At 43.2% G+C, this 19,882-nt stretch overlaps 1 protein-coding gene across 1 annotated transcript in view; it reads left to right on the top strand.

The window, feature by feature from the left end:
- The window catches only part of CRYL1 (crystallin lambda 1), a 332,669-nt gene that overhangs the window by 251,293 nt on the left and 61,494 nt on the right, over nt 1–19,882 (top strand). The window contains exon 5 of the mRNA XM_007942526.2: nt 9,346–9,540. Coding sequence (XP_007940717.2) covers nt 9,346–9,540 — 195 coding nt within the window. The remainder of the gene's footprint in view (nt 1–9,345; nt 9,541–19,882) is intronic.

Raw genomic sequence — 19,882 nt, 5'->3', positions numbered from 1 at the left:
CTGGGCAGCTGGATGTAGTATTCCCCATGATGAGACTGGTAATCAACTCCATGGTGGAATCTACTGTGAGCAGCTGAGCAGCTGTCTTAGGGACTATGGTCTGCTTCCTGTACATAAGCAGAAGCCTTGGGGAATGGTCTCTAGCTTATGGTATACTTGGACCCTGCATGTAGCCATGTCATTATTCAGCAGCCTGCCATACTCTGTCAACCTTGGGGCTTTCAGTGGACTTAAATTAATGGCCTGCCGTGTGGTTTGGTAACATCGGGACTGTGCCTTTTTACTTGTCAACCTTGGGTTTGTCAGTCTCAGCAACCAGCAGCTGTCTGAGTGAAGATAAGCCTCTAGCTTCGGTGGGCCGGGAGCTGGAGGCAAAGCTAGACCCCAAGGTTGAGGGGCTTTGACCCAGTCCCTAGAGCCTGGCACTTTGAACTTGGACTTAAAGCCTCCAAATTGTAAGAATATACTCCTGTTTGTTAAGGCCATCCCATCTGTGGTATAGTCTTGTCAGAGTGGCACTAGATAACCAGAACAATCCCTTAACAAAGTAGTATTGAAGTATTTGTCTTTAATCTCATTAATTCTGTCTTACATCAATTCAGTTCTACTCCTTTGTCCATTCAATGTGTTAACCTATTTCTGAAATCTTAGTATTAATCTTCCTGATTTCTATTTGTTATATTCATATTATTTCTAATTTTTTATTTATTTTTTCAGTTTGTTCTTGTATTGTTTTTCTAAATTGTTCTTGAGTTTTGTCTGTGTTTTCTTTGTCAGTGTTTTTCTCGATCTGTCTCTCAATCCATAGAAGGCACCTTAATATAATTCTTTTGAATTCTTTTTCAAGGATTTCCAATGCTACTTCTTCTTCAGGGATGATTTTTGGGTCTATATATTGGTCCCCTGTTTGTGCTCCTTTATCTTCTTTATGTGGACTGGGATGGTCATTTGTCTCTGAGACGTTGTGATGTCATAATTGTATTTAATTGGTCATTGTATGTTGGTGTGATTTGCCCAAGATATTTTTTTCCTTTATTCTGTTTTGATACATCTGTGTGAGCAGGGTACTGTGCTCCTCTATTCACTGGTTGGCAGTACTTAGGCACTCACCATCTGTCTCCTGATGAGTGTGATAGAGGATGAGAGTTTGTACATAAATCACTGTTTGATGTTTGTGACAAGCAGAGTCGGGCTAGTAATGACCTCCATCTGTCATTGGTCAGTTGGTGTAGAAGCAAGTGATGGCCCTCACTGAGTGGTTGGGGCTGTAGGAGGTATAGGTATGTTTGGGTCTCGTGGGAAAGGTTGCTGTCTCCCACTCAGTTAGGCAATAAATAAATAAACTAGAAAAAAAAAATGAAAACAAGAGAACAAAAAACACAAACCTCCTAAACAAGCAGCATAATTGTGAAAAAAAAAAGAAAAAGAAAAACAATAAATGAGAAAAAAATTTCATATGTGTGTGTGTGTGTGTGTGTGTGTGTATAAAGAGAGAGAAAAGAACGGTAAAGAGGGAAAAAAAAAAACCCACAATATGTGGGGAGGAGAAAAGAGCAAGAATAAAAGAACAGTAAAGAGAAAATGAGAAAACTGCAAAAAGTAAAACAAGGCATGGGAAGAACCAAAAGAATAAAAGAAATGAAGAAGAGGAGAATCAGGAAAAGGGAAGAAGGGGGGAAAAAGAGAGAAGGGAAAGAGAAAAAATAAAAAGGAAAGGAGGAGAAAGAGTAAAAGAATAATTTAAAAACAAACAAAAATAAAACTTGGGGGTATCGGGCAGGGCACCCAGGCTCTGTCAGAGCACACAGACTGGGATGGAATTCCTGCCAGTACAGAAGGTGGGTGGAGGCAGGGAATAGCCACACCTCTGTTCACCAAGAGAGCGTGGGGTATGAGAGTAACAAGGGGAATGTCTCACCTTTCTATTTGTCAGCCTCCAGTGTGGTTGCCTGTGCTGTCCTTGGTTGCTGCCCTGATCAGAACGCCACTTGCGGATAATTCATAATGGCTGCATGCTCAGAACAGCCAGCAGTCCACAGCTCTGTTGTCTCCTTCTTCTCAGTTTTCCTTTCTAGTCGTCAGCCATCAGTGCAGTTGTCTATGCAATCATTGGCCAGCAGAACCAATTCTTAGGTTGCTGCACATATCTGAATCCCATTCATAAACACTCAAATTGGCCTTGCTGTCAAAACAGCCAACAACCTGCAGCTCTGTTTGTCTCCTTATTCACTGTTTTCATTCAGGTTCATCTACTAGTTGGTACTAGGATATATTTCTGTATCCTTCCCTTCAAAGCTCAGGGTTTCAGAGTTAACTGTCTCAATTGATTTCTCATTTCTTTGTTGCAGAGGGTCTGTGTAGCTTTTCTGCCTATTCCACCATCTTGCTGGAAGTCTACCATAAAGTTTTCAATGGCTGATTTTTTTGTCTTACTTCTGAGGTGCCTCTGAATGGACTGGAACCTCCAGCCTTTTGGCTAGCATATGATCACTTACCATTTTTGCACCACCCAAGGGCTCCATGCTGGACAGGAAGTCCCTAAATAACCCCAGAGCTGTTTATAATCTTTGAGGATCTACAAAGCTTTGTCACTTCTTGCAGAGCCAGGCAGGAAGGGCCAGCACATTAGTTCACACCCTGTTGCCTTCACCATCAATATTTACAAGTCAGTGACTCTTTGCATGGGCCAGGAAACAGGGTAAAGTAAAAGGAAGCCTATTGATGCTGTTGAAAGGTGGAGACTCAGCAATGCAAAACAATATCCTCACACCCACAGAGAATCAGACAGCCGACCTGTTGGACACAAAGGTATTCTCCTGGACGCCTTATCTAGGGAAGTCTCTTAGATCAGTTCACTATATTTCATTGGTGAGCAAGGTGCACATGCAGTCTAAGAGCTGAGGTGACTCAAGTGGACTTCTAGAATGTGCTTCATAGCAAAACAAAACAAAAGAGGGAAAGTGGCAGCTGATACCTATACACTAAAGGCCCAATAGGTAGAATGTTAAGACAACCATTCTCTATATACTTGATCTTCCTCTCAGATTTCTTTTGTCTGCCTTCCTGGCCTACCTGTCCCCCTGCTGTCAAAACAGCCAACAATCTGCAGTTCTGTTTGTCTCCTTATTCACTGTTTTCATTCAGGTTCATCTACTAGTTGGTACTAGGAAACACTTCTGTATTCTCCCCTTCACTCACTTTGTGGTGAGTCCAGAATTTCTATGTGGAGTTGTATAACCATAACCAGTTGCTATAGAGTTGATTCTGATGATGGTGACCCCACATGTGCAGATTAGGAATCCATGGAGTTTTCAAGGTTGTGACCTTTTGGAAGGAAATTGCCAAGCCTTTCTTCAGCGGTTCCTCTGAGTGAGTTCAAACCAGCACCTTTTCCATTAGTAGTAGAGTGCTTAACAATTTGTGCTCCTACAGGAGCATAAAGAAGGAGCTCTGCTGGTGTGGTGGGGAAGACATTTGGCTGCAAACCAGTAGGTTGGGTGGTTCAAACCCACCAGCTGCTCCATGGGAGGAGGATGAGGCAATCTACTTCTGTAAAGATTTACAGCCTTGAAAACCCAAGAGGGGTCACTATGAGTTGGAATCAACTCAACGACAAAGGAGTTTTTCCTCCCCTTCCTTTTTAAGGAGCAGAGAGACAGCAGTCAGTGGGTAGTTGGCTGATGATTGTCTTAAAGTTGAATTTGCTTCACAATCTCTGTTGTTAACCTTGGCTAAAAGGAGCCGAGTTTTCTACTGAAGGTTTCATCTCCAGTTTACAAAGATAAGAAAAAGCTACATACAACAAACTGCAGCCACACTCTTGACACAGTGACAGCAAGATAGCCCCTTCTGCCACAGAGTCTGGTAGGAAGACTGGGAAGCATGCCCTTAACTAACGAGTGGGCACATAAACAGATGAGGTGTATGTGGAAGGGGGTTGTCAAGAACCAGGACATGGCTGGGAAGAGCTCTGAGTTAGGCCTTTGGGAGCAGTAAGATGCTTGGAGGAGAAAAGATGCCAGCAGGGTACTCCATGGGGGTGGGAAGCATGAAGGCTAACTGTTTGTGTCCACTTTTCTGTGTCCCCCTCCCCCACCCTTATTTGTCCCTGCTTCCATGTGGGATAACTTAATGACCTGACAGAGATAGTGGTGGACTCTTTTGCCCAATCACATCACCTCTTGGTGCCGCTACTGCCTCATCTGGCTCCCCTGTGAGTGAGGCCAGCCTGGGGACTGCCCGTCCTGCTCAGAGACACACTTCTTGGGTAGAAACATTCCCTAAAATGTGTAGCTACAGTACATATTACTACTACTAGTCAGCTATGTTTACCGTGAGCCACCCCAGGGTTGCTGCCTGCGCGCTCACCTGCCTGTGTCAGACCCAGACCCACCTGCCCTCATTGATGGGTGGTGTTTGATTTCTGCATTTCTGTTTTCAGAGCTGCATGTGTGTCCTCATGTCCCTTTGTATGCCTGCACTGCCCTGCTGCTTCCAGATCCTGACCTCCCACAGGTCAGAGGGGACTTTGTACATCTTTCTGTGAAGCCTGCACTGGGGACTGATCCTAGTGACTGAGGGTTTATGTAGAGTATTAATACCAAAAAAAAAAACCTCACTGCCATCAAGTTGATTTCGACTCATAGCGACCCCTTGGGTTTACCAGATGGTAAATCTTTATGGAAGTTGATCGCCCCATCTCCCTTCTGTGGAGCAGCTAGTAGGTTTGAACTACCAACCTTATGGTTACCAGTCAAATGCCTTAGGCACTGTGCCACCAGAGCTCCTTAGAGTATTAATAGCTGATAAAAATGCTGTTCTGTTAAATACTTTCAGCCATAAGTAAACCAGGAGAAGCCCTGTTCATTTTTAAGTGCTTGCTGTGTCTGTCCCAAGGAGAAGAGTTTCACCAGTTTGCTGGGCAGGAGGGCCCAGGCCCATGTCCCCTCCTCCACATGTACTCTTGGAGGCGTTTGTGTGAATGAATTAGAAATTGTTGCAGCTGCCTTTTGCGAGGAGGCCGGTCTGCCTTTCCTGTGGCCATTTGGCTCCATTTGATCCTCGGCTGGGTAATAAATGGAACCTCTGTGCCGGGTGTGCTGTGCTATCGCAGTAATCACATGCCTCCAGGGCTCGGTGTCAGCTTCGCGGGCCTTTCAGAGAGATGAATGAGAGAAAGCTCCACTGTGTCGCTTGCTCAGCCTGAGCCCTCAAAGAGCCTCACAGCTATACAATCCCCTCTTGTGCCCCCAGGGAGCATAGCCCAGGCCCTGGGGCAGGGTCCAGGGATGGCTGTGGAACCTTCAATGCCTTGCCTACTCTTCTGGTCTATTTATCTGCCCACTTCTTAAGGGCATGCTTCCCAGTCTTCCTACCAGGTTCTGTTTGCAAAAGGGGCTGTCTCACTGTCCCTGTATCAAGAGTGTGGCTGCTGTTTGCTGTGTCAGAAAGATCACAGGGTTCAGTAAAAGTAGCTTTTTTTATTGTTCTTGTGATTTGGGTGAAAATTTACAGAGCAAATTCACTTTCCATGCAGCAGTTCACATACACTTTGTCTCATGACATTGACCACAATTTACCACAATGCAATAGCTCCCCTCCCATTTCCTCCCAATAGTTACCTCTTCCCTGTGTCCATCCCTCCATGCACTCCTGCCCCTGAGCTGTCTTCCTGTGCATAAGCAGCCCTTCTTTCTCCCATGATTGTTCTCTCCAAGGAGTGTATCTACTTCAGGTAAATGTTAAACTCCTACGCCTGTCTTTTGTTTGGCTGGAAGCCACAGGCGTGGGTTCAATTCCAGACCTGAAGGGCAGCTAGGGGCCGTAGTCTCAGTGGTTCCACCAGGCTCTATTGGACTAGCAAACCTGTTCCCCCCCTCTTTTTTTTTTCTCCAAATGATTTTGAGTTTTGTTCCACATTGTTCTTCCTCTCTATCCAGGATCTCCTGCGTAGATCCCTTTCCAAGTGGTTGACATTGGTAACCGGGCACCATCTAGTTCTTCTGGTCTCATAGTTGTATAGGCTGCAGATCAGATGGTGTACCAGTTGCTAGGACTAATTGTTTCCAATGATTTTTGGTTTTCTTCATTCTTCTTTGCTTTTGATGAGGAGAGACCCATCGTTGCATCTAGATGGCAGCTTAAAGGTAGCTTTTTCTTAACCCTTTGAATTAAGTCACTTAATTTGGTTAAGGAGTGCTGGTGGTGCAGTACCTAAGTTATTTGAATGCTAACCAGAAGGCTGGTGGCTCAAACCCATCAGTCATTCTGAGGAAGGAAGATGGGGCAATCTACTTCCATAAAAATTTACCACCTCATAAACACAATGAGGGTTACTATGAGTTGGAATGAACTCAGTGGCAGTGGGTTTGGTTTAATTTGGTTATTTCCATCCTCTCAACTTCTCAACCACTAAATTTAAAGCAAAAACGGTTTAGCACTGACTGCTAGTGGAAAGGTTGGTGGTTCAAACCCCACCCCCCAGCGATGCCTTGGAAGACAGCCCTAGGGCTCTGCTTCTGGAAGCTCACAGCCTTGAATACCATGTGGAGTGGTTCTGCTCTGCACACATGGAGTCACCATGAGTCAGAATCAACTTGATGACAATGAAGAACAACATCACTATTGTCAGGCAGGCTGTGTTGTGCAGATTTAGTGCTTGGCTGCTAGCTGAAAGGTTGGAGGTTCAAGCCCTTCCAGGGGCACCTCAGAAGAAAGGCCTGGCAATTTGCTTCCAAATAAGCAGTCATTGAGAACCCTATGACAACTCCACTCTGACATACTTGAGGTCGTGTCAAATAGGGTCAGTAGAGACACTTTTTATTAATCCTTGGACAGAACAAAGACAAAAACAAAGACAGTCATCCTGGATGAGGGAAACCATCAGCATGAGAAAGCTTAATGAAGTCTGCTGAGTTATGGCCATGGGGCTAATTATATAGGATTTAAAAAAAAAAAAACCAGAAGGCTGGCAGTTCAAACCCACCAGCCACTCCTTGGAAGGAAGGTTGGGCAATCTACTTCCATAGTGATACTGTCTCGGAAACCCAAGGAGGACTTGCTATGAGTTGGATCCGACTTGAGGGCAGTGGGTTGGTTGTTGGTTGGGTTATGCCACCAGAGATACACACAGAGATCTGGAAATCCTTAGTGTTTTGGTTACTTCGTGCTGTTCGAACAGAAGATACCACAAATGGGTGGCTTTAACACACAGGAGTTTTAGTCTCTTACAGTTTTAGAGGCTAAGAAGTCCAAGGTCAAAATGTCAAGCTCTAGGGGCTGGGTAAAAGCCCGTTGACCTTGGGTTTCAGCTCTGCCTCTTGCTCCCGGCCCACTGAAGCTAGAGGCGTCTCTTCACTCAGGCAGCTGCTGGCTGCTGAGTGACAAACTCAAGGTCAACAGGTAAAAAGACAGTCCTCATACTACCAAACCATATGGCAGGCCATTGATTCAAGTCCATTAAGAGTCCAAGATTGGCAGACAACATGGCTGCTGAACAATGACTTGGCTACATGCAGGATTTGAGCATGCCAAAAAGCTCCAAAGACCTTTCTCAAAACTGTCTTCTTATATACTAGAAGCAGGAGACATTTCCTAAGGCAGCTACTCAGCTTCTCCAATAGCTTCCACCATGGAGTTGATGACCAGTCTCATCATGGGGACTTACTACATCCAGTTGCCCAGCCACTCAGCACCAGGCCCAGCCAAGTTGACCCACAACTTAACTACCACAATCACTTAACTACCACACTTAGCATCTTTGGCTGGGACTTGATGAGCTAGCTGTCCTAAGGAGTCTGAAAAGTGAGCAGGGGTGGAGGCAGCTTTGGAGCCCTGGGAAGCACCTCATTTAAAGTGTGGGCAGGAGAAGAACCTGCAAAGACAACCAAGATGAGAGAATGAGGGAGCTGCCTTTTAACTGTTGCTCTCAGTCTGTATTTTTAGCACTTATGAGCCCTGCAATGCTGAAAAGATCCTAAATCCCAGCACATCTTGCTTTATACTAGGGTGGAGTTCATTTGAGACTGGCATGCTGGCAGTTCTTGTATTTCTGATTTTAAAAAGGCCATTTTTATAAGAATGCAATAATAAGCAGGAGACAGAGGATTCAATGAAGGTATTGATGGATTATTAATTTATTAGGATACAGGTAACATCCTCTCTTTTAGTGGGTTGAGAGAGAACATGTCAGGGGACTCTGAATCTGAGTCACGTGTGGATTGCTTGGCCCCTCCTGGATGGTGTCCTTTCCCATTTCTTCTAGAAGTTATTTTAAAAGGGGTGTTTCTTTTACTTATTAGGTAAATGTAATATTTTACCAATTATTACTCAGACATAGAGGAAAAACAATTTAAAAATCTATTTTGGCATCAATTTACTGTGGTATGTTAAGAGCTTTGCTACTAACCAGAAAGTTCAATAAAGGCCTGGTGATCTACTTCTGAAAAATCAGCCGTCAAAAACCCTGTGGAGCACGGTTCTTCTGTGACACACATGAGGTCGCCATGAGTGGGAATCAACTCAAAGGCACAGGTTTTACTGTGGTACGTTTGAGGTGAGGCTAATTAGGTTCTGCCAAGCACTGTTTTCCTTGGACATTAGGTACTTCTCTGTGGGGAAAATCAAGAATTATTCTAAGTAAAACAAGAAAAACAGAGCTCCAAAGTAAATCCTTGACTACACAAGCTTTCCATTTCTTCAGTGAAGGACATCTTCTTATCTCACATCCATGTCTTGGTGTCAAGGCTGCTAAGATATTTAATGCTGTGTGGTTTCTGGTGCTAGTGGATTACAGGTGTGGAAGTAGATGTTTGAGACACACATGGAGAAATTACAGAAAAGTCAAGTTTTGGTAAGATATTGTCACTGATGTTTTTACAGGGACACATTACAATGGCAGAAACCTGTAGTTACTAAGAGTAGAAAGAACTGGTGTTAGAATTGGGGTGGGGGATGGGCAGGAGTCTGTGAAGTTAAAAAACAAATGGTAGAAGAGAATTCCTCTAATGGGGAGAAAGTTGGAGATCCCAGGTCTGGAGGTTGTCCAGAAACTTTTGGGGGTGGTAACCTGAACCTCCATATTTCAATCTCATCTGTTGGTTATGATTTTTTGTTACTTAAACAAAACCACAAATTTTTTTTCTCATTTTCTCTGTCCTACGTGAATTAATTTAGTTCTCAAGTTTCTTTTCAGTGGTTGCTAAATCTAAAGACGCCATTACTTTCTAAAAATGAATCCTCCTACCCAACCACCCAAGCTCATTGAGCAAAGACTGCCAGTACAACACCTCAAACCTTCAGTGCTATCTTCTTGACCTCCCTCCTTTTCTCTCTCCTATTTATAAGGTAAATCCACCCTACTACATCCCATTGGTGGAACTAATTCCGCACCCGGAAACGGACCCTTCAACCATGGACAGAACACACGCCCTAATGAAGAAGATTGGGCAATCTCCGGTCAGAATTCTGAAGGAAGTCGATGGCTTCGCCCTGAACCGTCTCCAGTACGCCATCATCGCTGAGGCCTGGAGGCTTGTGGACGTATGTGAACTCCTCGTCTTCCTGTCTGGCAGTCTGAGTGAAGGAATAGAACAAGTCAAATAGTACTCAGTGTGTCTAGCTCCATTCAGGACCCTAATGACAGACTTTCCTCTCAGGTTCAGTCAAAAGAGAAACGAAAGAAAATTTAACAGAGTAGTTCATTTTATGTTTCAGGAATTCTGCTCACAGTATGTCTTTGGATCTTAAGACATGATGACAGACTTCTCTTTTTCATACCTTTTCATATCATTAGTGCATAATTATCTATTTGTGACTTACTGCATTTTCCCACAGTCTCAGGTACCACCCCCCTCACCCCTACCTTTTCACCCCCATCCTCCTGTTATAACTTTTCAAGAGAAGAAATGATTATATTTTGAATAAAGTAAGTGTGTATCCCCTGAAGGAACCCAACTTATTTTAAGAACATGAGGAAGAAATAATACATGAAATGAATAAATATCAAACTTGTTAGTAATATGCCTTTCTTATATAAAAGTAGGAAATATATACAGATAGTCCCTGATTTGTGACAGACTCCATCATAAGCTGGTTCTGATGTTAGTCAAAGACGCTTTTTTTTTTTTTTTTAAGTTTTCATTATTATTGCTTTTTATTATCAATATCTTTATAAATCCAGTTTGTGTTTGGGGATTGAAATGAGAATGATAATCTCAGCAAATTACATGCTGCAACATTATATGCAGTCCATATTACTAACAATAAGATGTGCCCCAAAAAACTGATGGTTGTAAGCGCATAGTTCGTCATAACTAGAATACCTAAGTGTGGTTTGTCGAGTCTAGAATATGTCATAAGTCAGGGACTACCTATATATACACATATTTAACCTCATCCTTTAATTAAAAGATTTTACACATGAGTTAAGAAATTACTTAGTTCTGTCCATCATGTTTCTATTTGTACCAGGAGGACGAAGGTACCTACAGGGTGCACTTCAGAGCATGTCAAGGGTAGAGTGGGCAGGAGAGTAACTGGGGTCAGACACTTTGGGCTTGTGTTCACTCACCGTCTGACTCCCCAACGTCTGCATGGGGAAGGCAGCTCCTTTGCCCACACCCGTTCTGCAAAAACATGGTGGCAGGAGTGCAGCTTTGTAGGTTCACAAGGGAGGAGAATGGTGTTCATGCTTGAACTGTCTGGGCCTGGAATCAGTCCATGGTTCCTTGCCATGACTTGCGTGGCTGCATACCAATCCCATCCCTAAAACGAGAACCAGGAAGCTGGCCTAGATCTAGCTTCCTTGAGTGTTGTGTTTTCACTTCCCAGCAGTCACTGAAGAGCCAGGTAAATGTGCATGTGGTACGTGACCCTCCCAATTCCTGGTTCTGGCATTGGTTCAGCTCCTTATTAGGTTAATCTTTTGCCTTCACTGCCATGAACATTTGCCACACAACATCCTCTGTGGCACATCCCCACTATGTCCTCAAACTTAAATCAGCAAAATGCTGTTGTATCTTCAAGATATGATACTGGTGTTTCCATTGTTAAGTTTGCAGTTTAGATTCTTAAAAATTGTAGTGTTTTTGCCTGTCAACAGTCAGGTAACACAGGTAGGAAATACTGAACTAGCAGCACCCCCTCAGAGACTAATGTAGTATTTCCATTTGTCTAGAGGAGGGGAAAAAGGAGCTCAGGTGGCTTGGTGCCTAAGGCATTTGATTGCTGTCCAGAAGGTTGGTGGTTTAAACCCACTAGCTGCTCCATGGAAGGAAAATGGGGCAATCGACTTCATAAAGATTTACTGCCTCAGAAACCCAATTGGTATGAGTCAGAATTGACTCGATGGCAGTGGGTTTAATTTTTTTGTTGTTTAGAGGAGGGGAGAAGGAAGAAGACTGGGCAAGCTACTTCTATCAAGATTTACTGCCTTGGTGGAACAAAACTCAAAATCATTTGGAGAAAAAAAAAGGCAGGGGGACCAGGTTTGCGGGTCCGATAGAGCCTGGTGGAACCACTGAGACTATGGCCCCTAGCTGCCCTTCAGGTCTGGAATTGAACCCACACCTGTGGTTTCCAGCCGAACAAGAGGCAGGCATATATGAGTTGAACATTTACCTGAGGTAGATACACTCCTTGGAGAGAACAATCATGGGAGAAAGAAGGGCTGCTTATGCACAAGGAGACAGCTCAGGGGGCAGGAGTGCATGGAGGGATGGACACAGGGAAGAGGTAACTATTGGGAGGAAGTGGAGGGGAGTTGTTGCATTGCATTGTGGTCAATTGTGGTCAATGTCATGAGACACAGTGTATGTGAATTGCTGTATGGAAAGTGAATTTGCTCTGTAAATTTTCACCCAAATCACAATTAAAAAAAAAAAAAGATTTACTGCCTTGGAAACCCAGTGGGGGTCACTATAAGTCAGAATTGACTCACAGAAGTTTTAGAGGAGGGGAACAATTTAAGAAGCCAAAAGAAAAATTCCATACTGCAGTTTTACTTTTTATTTGTAAGGTACTTTGAATTCCTAAAGACACAAATAAAACCCTTGAGTTAAGTGTTGCTTTCTTCAACCAGAAAGATGTGAGCCAGTGAATGGAAAAACTTCCCTTCCTTCTGGAGAGATTCTGTTGTAAGGGAATTAATTAGAGCTGTACACTCCTGTTTCTATTTGTACAAAGGACTACAGATGCACAAAGAATTCTCTCTGTTTTGACCACAAACCAGAACTTCTTGTAGTTTGGAAGATCTAAGCTGGGAAGAACCACCAGGAGGAGTAGCCCATTGTCTCCATGACTGGTTGGAGGTGGAGAGAAGGCTGGGGGAGGGGGTATGTTTAGTTTGGCCTTTCTGGACATTTCCTTGGCTCGTTTTGCCCAGCTTTCTTTAGTGAGATGTTAGTGGCAGCCCGAGTGTCAATACATCACTGGCTAGCAGGAACATCTTTACCCCTGACCTCCACACAGGGGTGAGATTCTTAGTTACCATGGTAACCCACACATCTAGAGCCTCCATCAGCAGCTTGACATCTGTCAAGATACAGCTTTAGAATGAGAGAAGCAAGCCACCAATCAAAATGTGAAGGCTAAGAAAGTGTGAATAGAACCCAAAGAATTGCCTTGCTGAAAGTCTAGAACTAAAGGTTTGAAGAAATTTCAAGTTCAGAGGCTTCCAGGAGCTTGCAAAGGTTCTCTTTCTGAGTGATGTATCTTCCCTGTGATCAGAAGCAACTGAGCACTTCAAAAAAACAAACAAACAAACAAACAAAAAAAAACACAGACCCACGGCCATCAAGTCTCTCAGGGCTCATAGTGACCCCCTTTGGGTTTCTGAGGCAGTAAATCTTTACAGAAGTAGATTGCCCAGTCTTCCTTCCGCTGAGTGGCTTGTAGATTTGAACCACCAACCTTCTGGTTAGCAGTGAAATGCCTTAGGCAATGCACCACCAGAGCTCCTTAACTGAATGCTTAGCAGCGTTAAATACAGTAAGAGGGTGACTTTCAGAGTCCTTCTCTTGGCAAGACCAGAGGGCGCTGCTCCTTCTCAGGGCTCACAGTGGTGGGGGGCTTCTGTTTCCTTCTGGATTCACAAAGCAAGTTGAAGTTTGGCATACACTTTAACCCAAGCTTGGGACTTTCATTGGTTAGAGTTGGTGTACTTTCAGGGTTGGAAAGGCAAAGGGGGCCCTATTAGAGGTCCTGAGAGACCCTATGTGGAGATGGGCTGGTGGGCCCCTCTCCTGAGTGCTCAGGATGCCAGGCACAACCCCTAAGGCAAGGTGTGAGCAGGAGTGGGGCCAGCAGTAGGACTGGTCAGTTATGACTTGCTGTTCTACCCCAGCCAGGACTGTGTCTTGATACTGGGATGGAATGAACAAGAGGAAGTTGCTTTCCCTCTCACTAACTCTGTGAATTAAGGAGCTCTTGTGGCACAGTGCCTAAGGCATTTGACTCCTAACTAGAAGGTTGGCAGTTCAAACCCACCAGCCGCTCCCCAGAAGGAAGATGGGGCAATCTACTTCTGTAAAGATTACTGCCTTGGAAACCCAATGGGGGTCACTATGAGTCGCAATTGACTCAATAGCAGTAGATTAACTCTGAATTACAGTCACCATAGCAGTCAATCAATATTTGAATGCTGGACCTGCCTTGCGTACTTGGAGTAAATCCCACTTGATTGTGATGTATGTAATTATTTTTAATCTATTGACACATTAAATTTGCTCCTATTTTGTTGATAACTTTTGCATCTAAATTCATGAGAGATATTGGTCTGTACTTTTCCTTTTCTTGTACTGTCTGTCTGATTTTGGTATCAGGGTAATATTAGCCTCATAAAATGACATAAAACATAAAAACATAAAAAGTGTTCCTCCCCATTCTGTTTTCTACAAATGATTGTGTAAATTTTTTGCTAATTCTGCTTTAAAACTTTGGTAGACATCTCCATTAATAGCGTGTGGGCCTAGAGAGTTTTTTTAATGGAAATTTTAAATTATGCATTTAATTTCTTCAATGGTTATGGGATTATTCAGGTTGTCTGCTTCATTGAGGTTGAGTTTTGGCAGATTGTGGTTTTCTAGAAATTTGTCCATTTCTTCTTCTTTTTTTTAATAATACAATTCAAGGAGAAATTTTTTTATTAAAGAAAATTTACATATGTATATATATATATATTTTAAACTAAGATTTGGGTAAAAGTTTACAGAGCAAATTCACTTTCCATTCAAGGGTTCATTGATTGCAATCCCTACAATGTAACAGCTCTCTTCCCACTTCCTTCCTCTGGTTACCTTTTCCCTGTCCTTTCCTATGCATTCCTGCCCTCTGAAATATCTCTCTGTGCAAATATTGCCCTTCTGATCTCCCATGATTGATTGTTCTAAGGAGTGTATCTACCTGGTGTGAATGTTCACCTTATATACCTCTGTTGTTTGGCTGGAAGCCATGGGAGTGAGTCCACTTCTAGGCCCGAAAGGTGATTAGGAGTCATAGTCTTGGGCGTTTCTACAGTCTCTATCAGAGCAGTAAGCCTGGTCTTTTTTGTGACTTAGAGTTTTGTTCCACATTTTTCTCCTACTCCATCCAGCTCTGAGTGGCTGACAAGTGGTGCCAGGCACCATCTAGTTCTTCTGGCCTCAGGGTCATGAAGGAAGTTGAGATTTATCATTAGGAATTTATCACAGCCTTGTTCTGCTTCCTGACTTTCACAAAAGGGTCAGAATTTTATCGGTAACCTGTCTTCATAAGGTCTTTTGAAATTACGTACCCCCACATACCCCATAGTTTTTTAAAACTATTATAAAAACCCCTAGACTGTAAGGCTTGGGAGGACACACATGGCATTGCCTGTGGCCCCATGTGTCTCCACTTTGCAAGGTTACTATCCTCTTACTAAATTTCTCTCTGTGCTACAGCTGACTTTCTAGTCATTATTTCAGAACTTGACCAACAGTAGGACGAAGAGAGACCAATAGCTGGATCTTAGATGGCTGCTTGTAAGCTTTTAAAACCCCAGTCACTACTCACCAAAGTAGGATGTAGAACAGAGTTTTTGTGTAGTATGTTATGCAGATTGATCTTGAAGTCCCCCATGACCGTGGTCTCAAGCCTGCAGGCCCAGCAACTTACTCCCTCAAGGTGTTTGGCAGTGGCTAGGAAGTTATCATAACATTGCCCCATTAGCTCTATTATATCTGTGGACATTCTTATAGCACATACAAATATATGTGTAGAAATATCATCTGCCAAACTTACATATGGTCAAGTATGCCTAGCCTTACCTGATCATTATGCCTGTCTACCTCTGTAGATTATCCATCTGTAGATTAATGTTATTACTGGTAATGCAGCATTGTGTATATAAAAGTGTTTACCTTTGTTGTCTGTACTTATTTTGTACCTCTCCATGCCTTCTTTTTCCTTAATGTTATTGTTCTGGTCACTCACTTTTGGTATATTGCCTTTCCCTTCACCAAAATCTTACCTATCTAGCAATTTTCCCTCCCCTCCCTTCTCATCTCTGGTAACCAACAAATAAAGTTTCTTTCCATATGTAACCTTTCCTTGACTTTTTACAACAGTGGACTAGTACAATATTTGTCCTTCTGTGATTGACTTATTTCTCTCAGCATAATACTCAACATAACTCCAACTTCATCCATGTTGTGAGGCGTTTCACAAATTCTTAATTATTTTTTAGTGTTGTATAGTATTCCATTGTGTGTATGTACCATAGTTTGGTTATCCATTCCTCCACTGATGGACACGTAGGTTGTTTCCATCTCTTTGCTATTGTGAATAGCGCTGCAATTAACATGGGTGTGCATATATCTGTTCATGTCCTGTCTGTCCCTTCTTTAGAATATATACCTAGTAATGAGATTGTTGGATCGAATAGTATTTCTGTTTCCAACTTTTTAAGGAAGCATCATTACCATTTTCCACAGTGGTTATATCATTTTACAGTCCCAATAGCAGTGTATGAGAGTCCCTTATCTCTCTACATCCTTGCCAGCATTTGTTATTTTCTGTCTTGTTGAATTTTGCTATTATTGCTGGGGTGAGATGATATCTTGTTGTTTTGATTTGCATCTCTCTAATGGATAATGATCATGAGCATGGAAATTGGTCCATTTCTTCTAAGTTGTAAATTTATGACTGGAAAGTGTTCATAGTTCTTCCTTATTAACTTTTTAATGAGTATAGGATTTGTAGTAATTGCTCCTGTTTAATTCCTGGTCTTGGTGATTTGTGTGTTATCTTTATCTTAGTTAGTCTTGCTAACGGTTTATCCATTGTATTTCTTTTTCAAAGAACCAACTTTTTATTTCCTTGATTTTCTCTACTGCTTTTCATTTTACTCACTCTGGAGAGGATATTTTAGTACTTGGAGGTAAGCATCAAAGAGAAATCCCAAGAAAGATAGAAGAGGGACATGGTAGAGGGACTTCTAGGCAGGCATATGAGCCATGGGCATCGTGAAGGGGAAAGTCAAGCTTCAGGCATTATTTGTAGGTCAGAGAGAGAGAGAGTGCTAGGAATCCAAAGCACCTTGTATTTATCTCATCTTGGGTTATGATACACTGTCTTGTCATAGCTGTTTGTGTGTCTGTTCCCATGTGACACGTATAAGCCACTCAAGGGCACCATTGGTGAGCAGAATGTACACCCAAATATCTGAAAGAATGAAGGAGCTGGTTCCGTTGTACCAGCTCACACATGCTCACTCCCTTTATTTCCTTCAAGTTTGGCTTCAGAATTGCACTGGAGTAGCCTTTGTCGACTAGACAATTCCAGACAGACAATTCTTGCTACCACTTACTAAAAAACCAACTCACTGCCGTTGGACCAGATCCGACTCATAGCGACCCCTCCTTGAGTGTCCGGGGCAGTATCACTACGGATGTAGATCGCCCAGTCTTCCTTCCGAGGAGTGCCTGGTGGGTTTGAACCACCAGCCTTCTGGTTAGCAGTCAAATGCCTTAGGCTCTATGCTACCAGAGCTCCTTGCTACCACTTAGTAGCACATGTTTCCCTTGCCCAGAGACTGGATCACTGCGTGACAGAATCCTGTTTGCCTGGAATGTGCTTTTAAGTCAACAGTCTTAAGGTACTAATAGCACAATAAAGGAAGTTGTGCCATGATGATACACTCTTGACCAGACAATACTTGTGTGTGACTTCCCCACAGATTCTTGCACCATCGAGTGATAGTAGGTGGAGGTGAGCAGCAGTGAATCACGAAGCCATCAGCAGCTTCTCTGCCTGTTGAAATGTGTTTGTGGTGATGAGCTTTGAAAATTGCTTATCTCAGACTTTACCCATCCTTCTGTTTTTCTTCCCTGAGGGCCCTGAGCTTTAAAAATTCACTTCTGGGTTTCTTGCTTTGTCAGGCAGTGTGGGTCTGTGGGGCATAGGCAGGACTCAGTGGGGTTCCAGAACTTTGAGCTTTATTTCAGACACAAATCTCAGCTGTTATGAGGAATTGTTTCAATTAATAAAGTGTATCTGAAAGATCATGCCATAAAATTAACAGAAGAAGCTTTTTGTGTAAACCCACTCTTGTGGTTACCTAGTGCCACTCTGACAGAAAATACCACAAGTTGATGGCTTTAACAAACAGAGATTTATTCTCTTGCAGTTTAGGAGGCTAGAAGTCCAGGTTCAAAGTACCAGCTCTAGGGGCTGGGTGAAGGCCCCTCAACCTTGGACTTCAGCTCTGCCTCTTGCTCCTGGCCCACTGAAGCTGGAGGCTTCTCTTAACTCAGACAAACCCACGGTCACCAAATAAATGGCACAGTTCCAAGATTACCAAACAACATGGCAGGCCACTAGTTCAAGTTCAGAGATAGTCCCAAGATCGGCAGGAAACATGGCAGGCTGCTGAATGAAGACTCAACTATGTGCAGGGTCCAAGTGTGCCAAAAGGCTGTGAGACCTTTCTCAAAGCTGTCTTCTTATATACTTCAAGCAGACCACATCCCTAAGGCAGCTACTCAGCTGCTCCAGTAGATTCCACCATGGAGTTGATTACCAGTCTCACCGTGGGGAATAACTACATCTAGCTGCCCAACCACTCAACCAGGCCTAGCCAAGTTGATACATGAGCATGATTTTCTATGAAGAAGAAATTTATGAGAACATAACACAGGAGTCTTCACCATTGCAAACCATTGAGAACAGCTGACTTACCAGATTAACTTCAGTTTACATATGATTTCAAAGTTTTTGCAAAGTAGTTTCCTTTAAATGTCACACGATTTTCAGATATTTTCACATTGTTTTATCCTTAAAGCCAAGAGAGGCTTTTTTTTTTTTTTTTTTTTCTTTGTCTTTCCAAATTAAGTAGCCCAGAGTAGCACACTGGTTCAGTGAATGCCACACTGTCTGATATAAGCCTGTGTTGGTGACTTCACGCCTGTGTTAGTGACCTCTAGCACTTTTCTTAACCCTCTGTACTTCAGTGTTCTCTTCTGTAAGGTGGAGGGAATTGTAGAACTGATTTCTTAGGGGTGTAGCATGAGGATTCAGTTGGGATATATATGGGAAAATCTTGTGGCATAATGGTTAAAGCATTTGGCTGCTAACCAAAAAATTTGAACCTACCAGCTGAGGAGGAGAAAGATATGGCCGTCTCCTTCCATAGAGATTGTTGTTGTTGTTGTTGTTGTTGTTGTTGCTTGCCATCGAGTCGAACCCGACTCATAGCGACCCCTCCTTGGGTTTCTGAAGCAGTATCACTACGGAAGTAGATTGCCCCGTCACATCTTTGGACACTCTATGGGGCAGTTCTGCTCCATCCTATAGGGTTGCTGGAGTTGGAGTCGACTTGAAGGCAGCGGGTTTTTTGGTTTATATACGTGAAGGGCCCAGGATAGTGTCTGGCACATTATCATTGTTCGATGAATGTTATAAAGATGAGGATGATGAGGCATTTCCTAACTGCCTATGTGTTTATGCAACAGGTGGTCCTCACTGAAGGTAGCTCTGAGCTGACCTGCTGCCATCCTCACTGTCCAAAGTGTGGTCAGTGGCCCAGTCCAGCCATCTCCATGGGAACTGGTTTGAAATGCAGAACCTCAGGTCCTACCCCTGATCCACAGAGTCAAAAGCTGCATTCTAACAAAATCCCCAGGAGATTTGTATGCACATGCAGTGAGAACCATTGGCTTCAAGGCCTCCCGGTAAATGTTTACATTTTATATTTACATTTTAACATCCCTGAAATTGGGATACATAATACAATTGAGGATGTATCTTAGTTCACTTGGAAGCATTTTTTTCTTCCTTAATAGAACATTAAATAATAATAAACTTTGCAGGTAGCAGAGCTTTTTATGGTTGGGATTGTAATTGGGGCCTTGTCAAAGGGGCAAGGAGGCTGCATCTTCTGACCACCTCTAATTGCACAAGAGGAAGACAGAATCACCATCAGTAGCCCAAGGCCCATTCCTGCGAGGCCAGACATGCTGCCTCCCTCATCCATCCTTGTCTTCCCACTTTACTTCCTGAGGAAGAATGCAAATTGCAATCAGTCATGGCCTATCTGAACAGACCAGATCTCTTAAGGAGTAACAGACTTCCTTCCTGCTTAGAGTAGGTGCCTCACATTTGTTGTAATTGAACTTGTGAGAAGTTTATGTGTGTGCCATCCTGCCCTTCAGCACTGAGAATTAGGTGCCTGTGGGTCTGGTGTGAGGAGCTCTAGTGGCATAGTGGAAAAGGCTGCTAACCAGAAGGTTCGCAGTTCAAACCCACCAGCTGCTCTGTAGGAGCTCTGGTAGCGTAGTGCCTAAGGCACTTGACTGCTAGCCAGAAGGCTGGTGGTTCAAACCCACCAGCTACTCCTCAGAAGGAAGGTTGGGCAATCTACTTCCAT

The sequence above is a fragment of the Orycteropus afer genome, unplaced genomic scaffold (assembly GCF_000298275.1).
Source record: "Orycteropus afer afer isolate SDZICR_OR568_19922 unplaced genomic scaffold, OryAfe1.0 scaffold00092, whole genome shotgun sequence".
Lineage (NCBI taxonomy): Eukaryota > Metazoa > Chordata > Mammalia > Tubulidentata > Orycteropodidae > Orycteropus > Orycteropus afer.
This window is presented reverse-complemented; position numbering and strand designations above follow the sequence as displayed.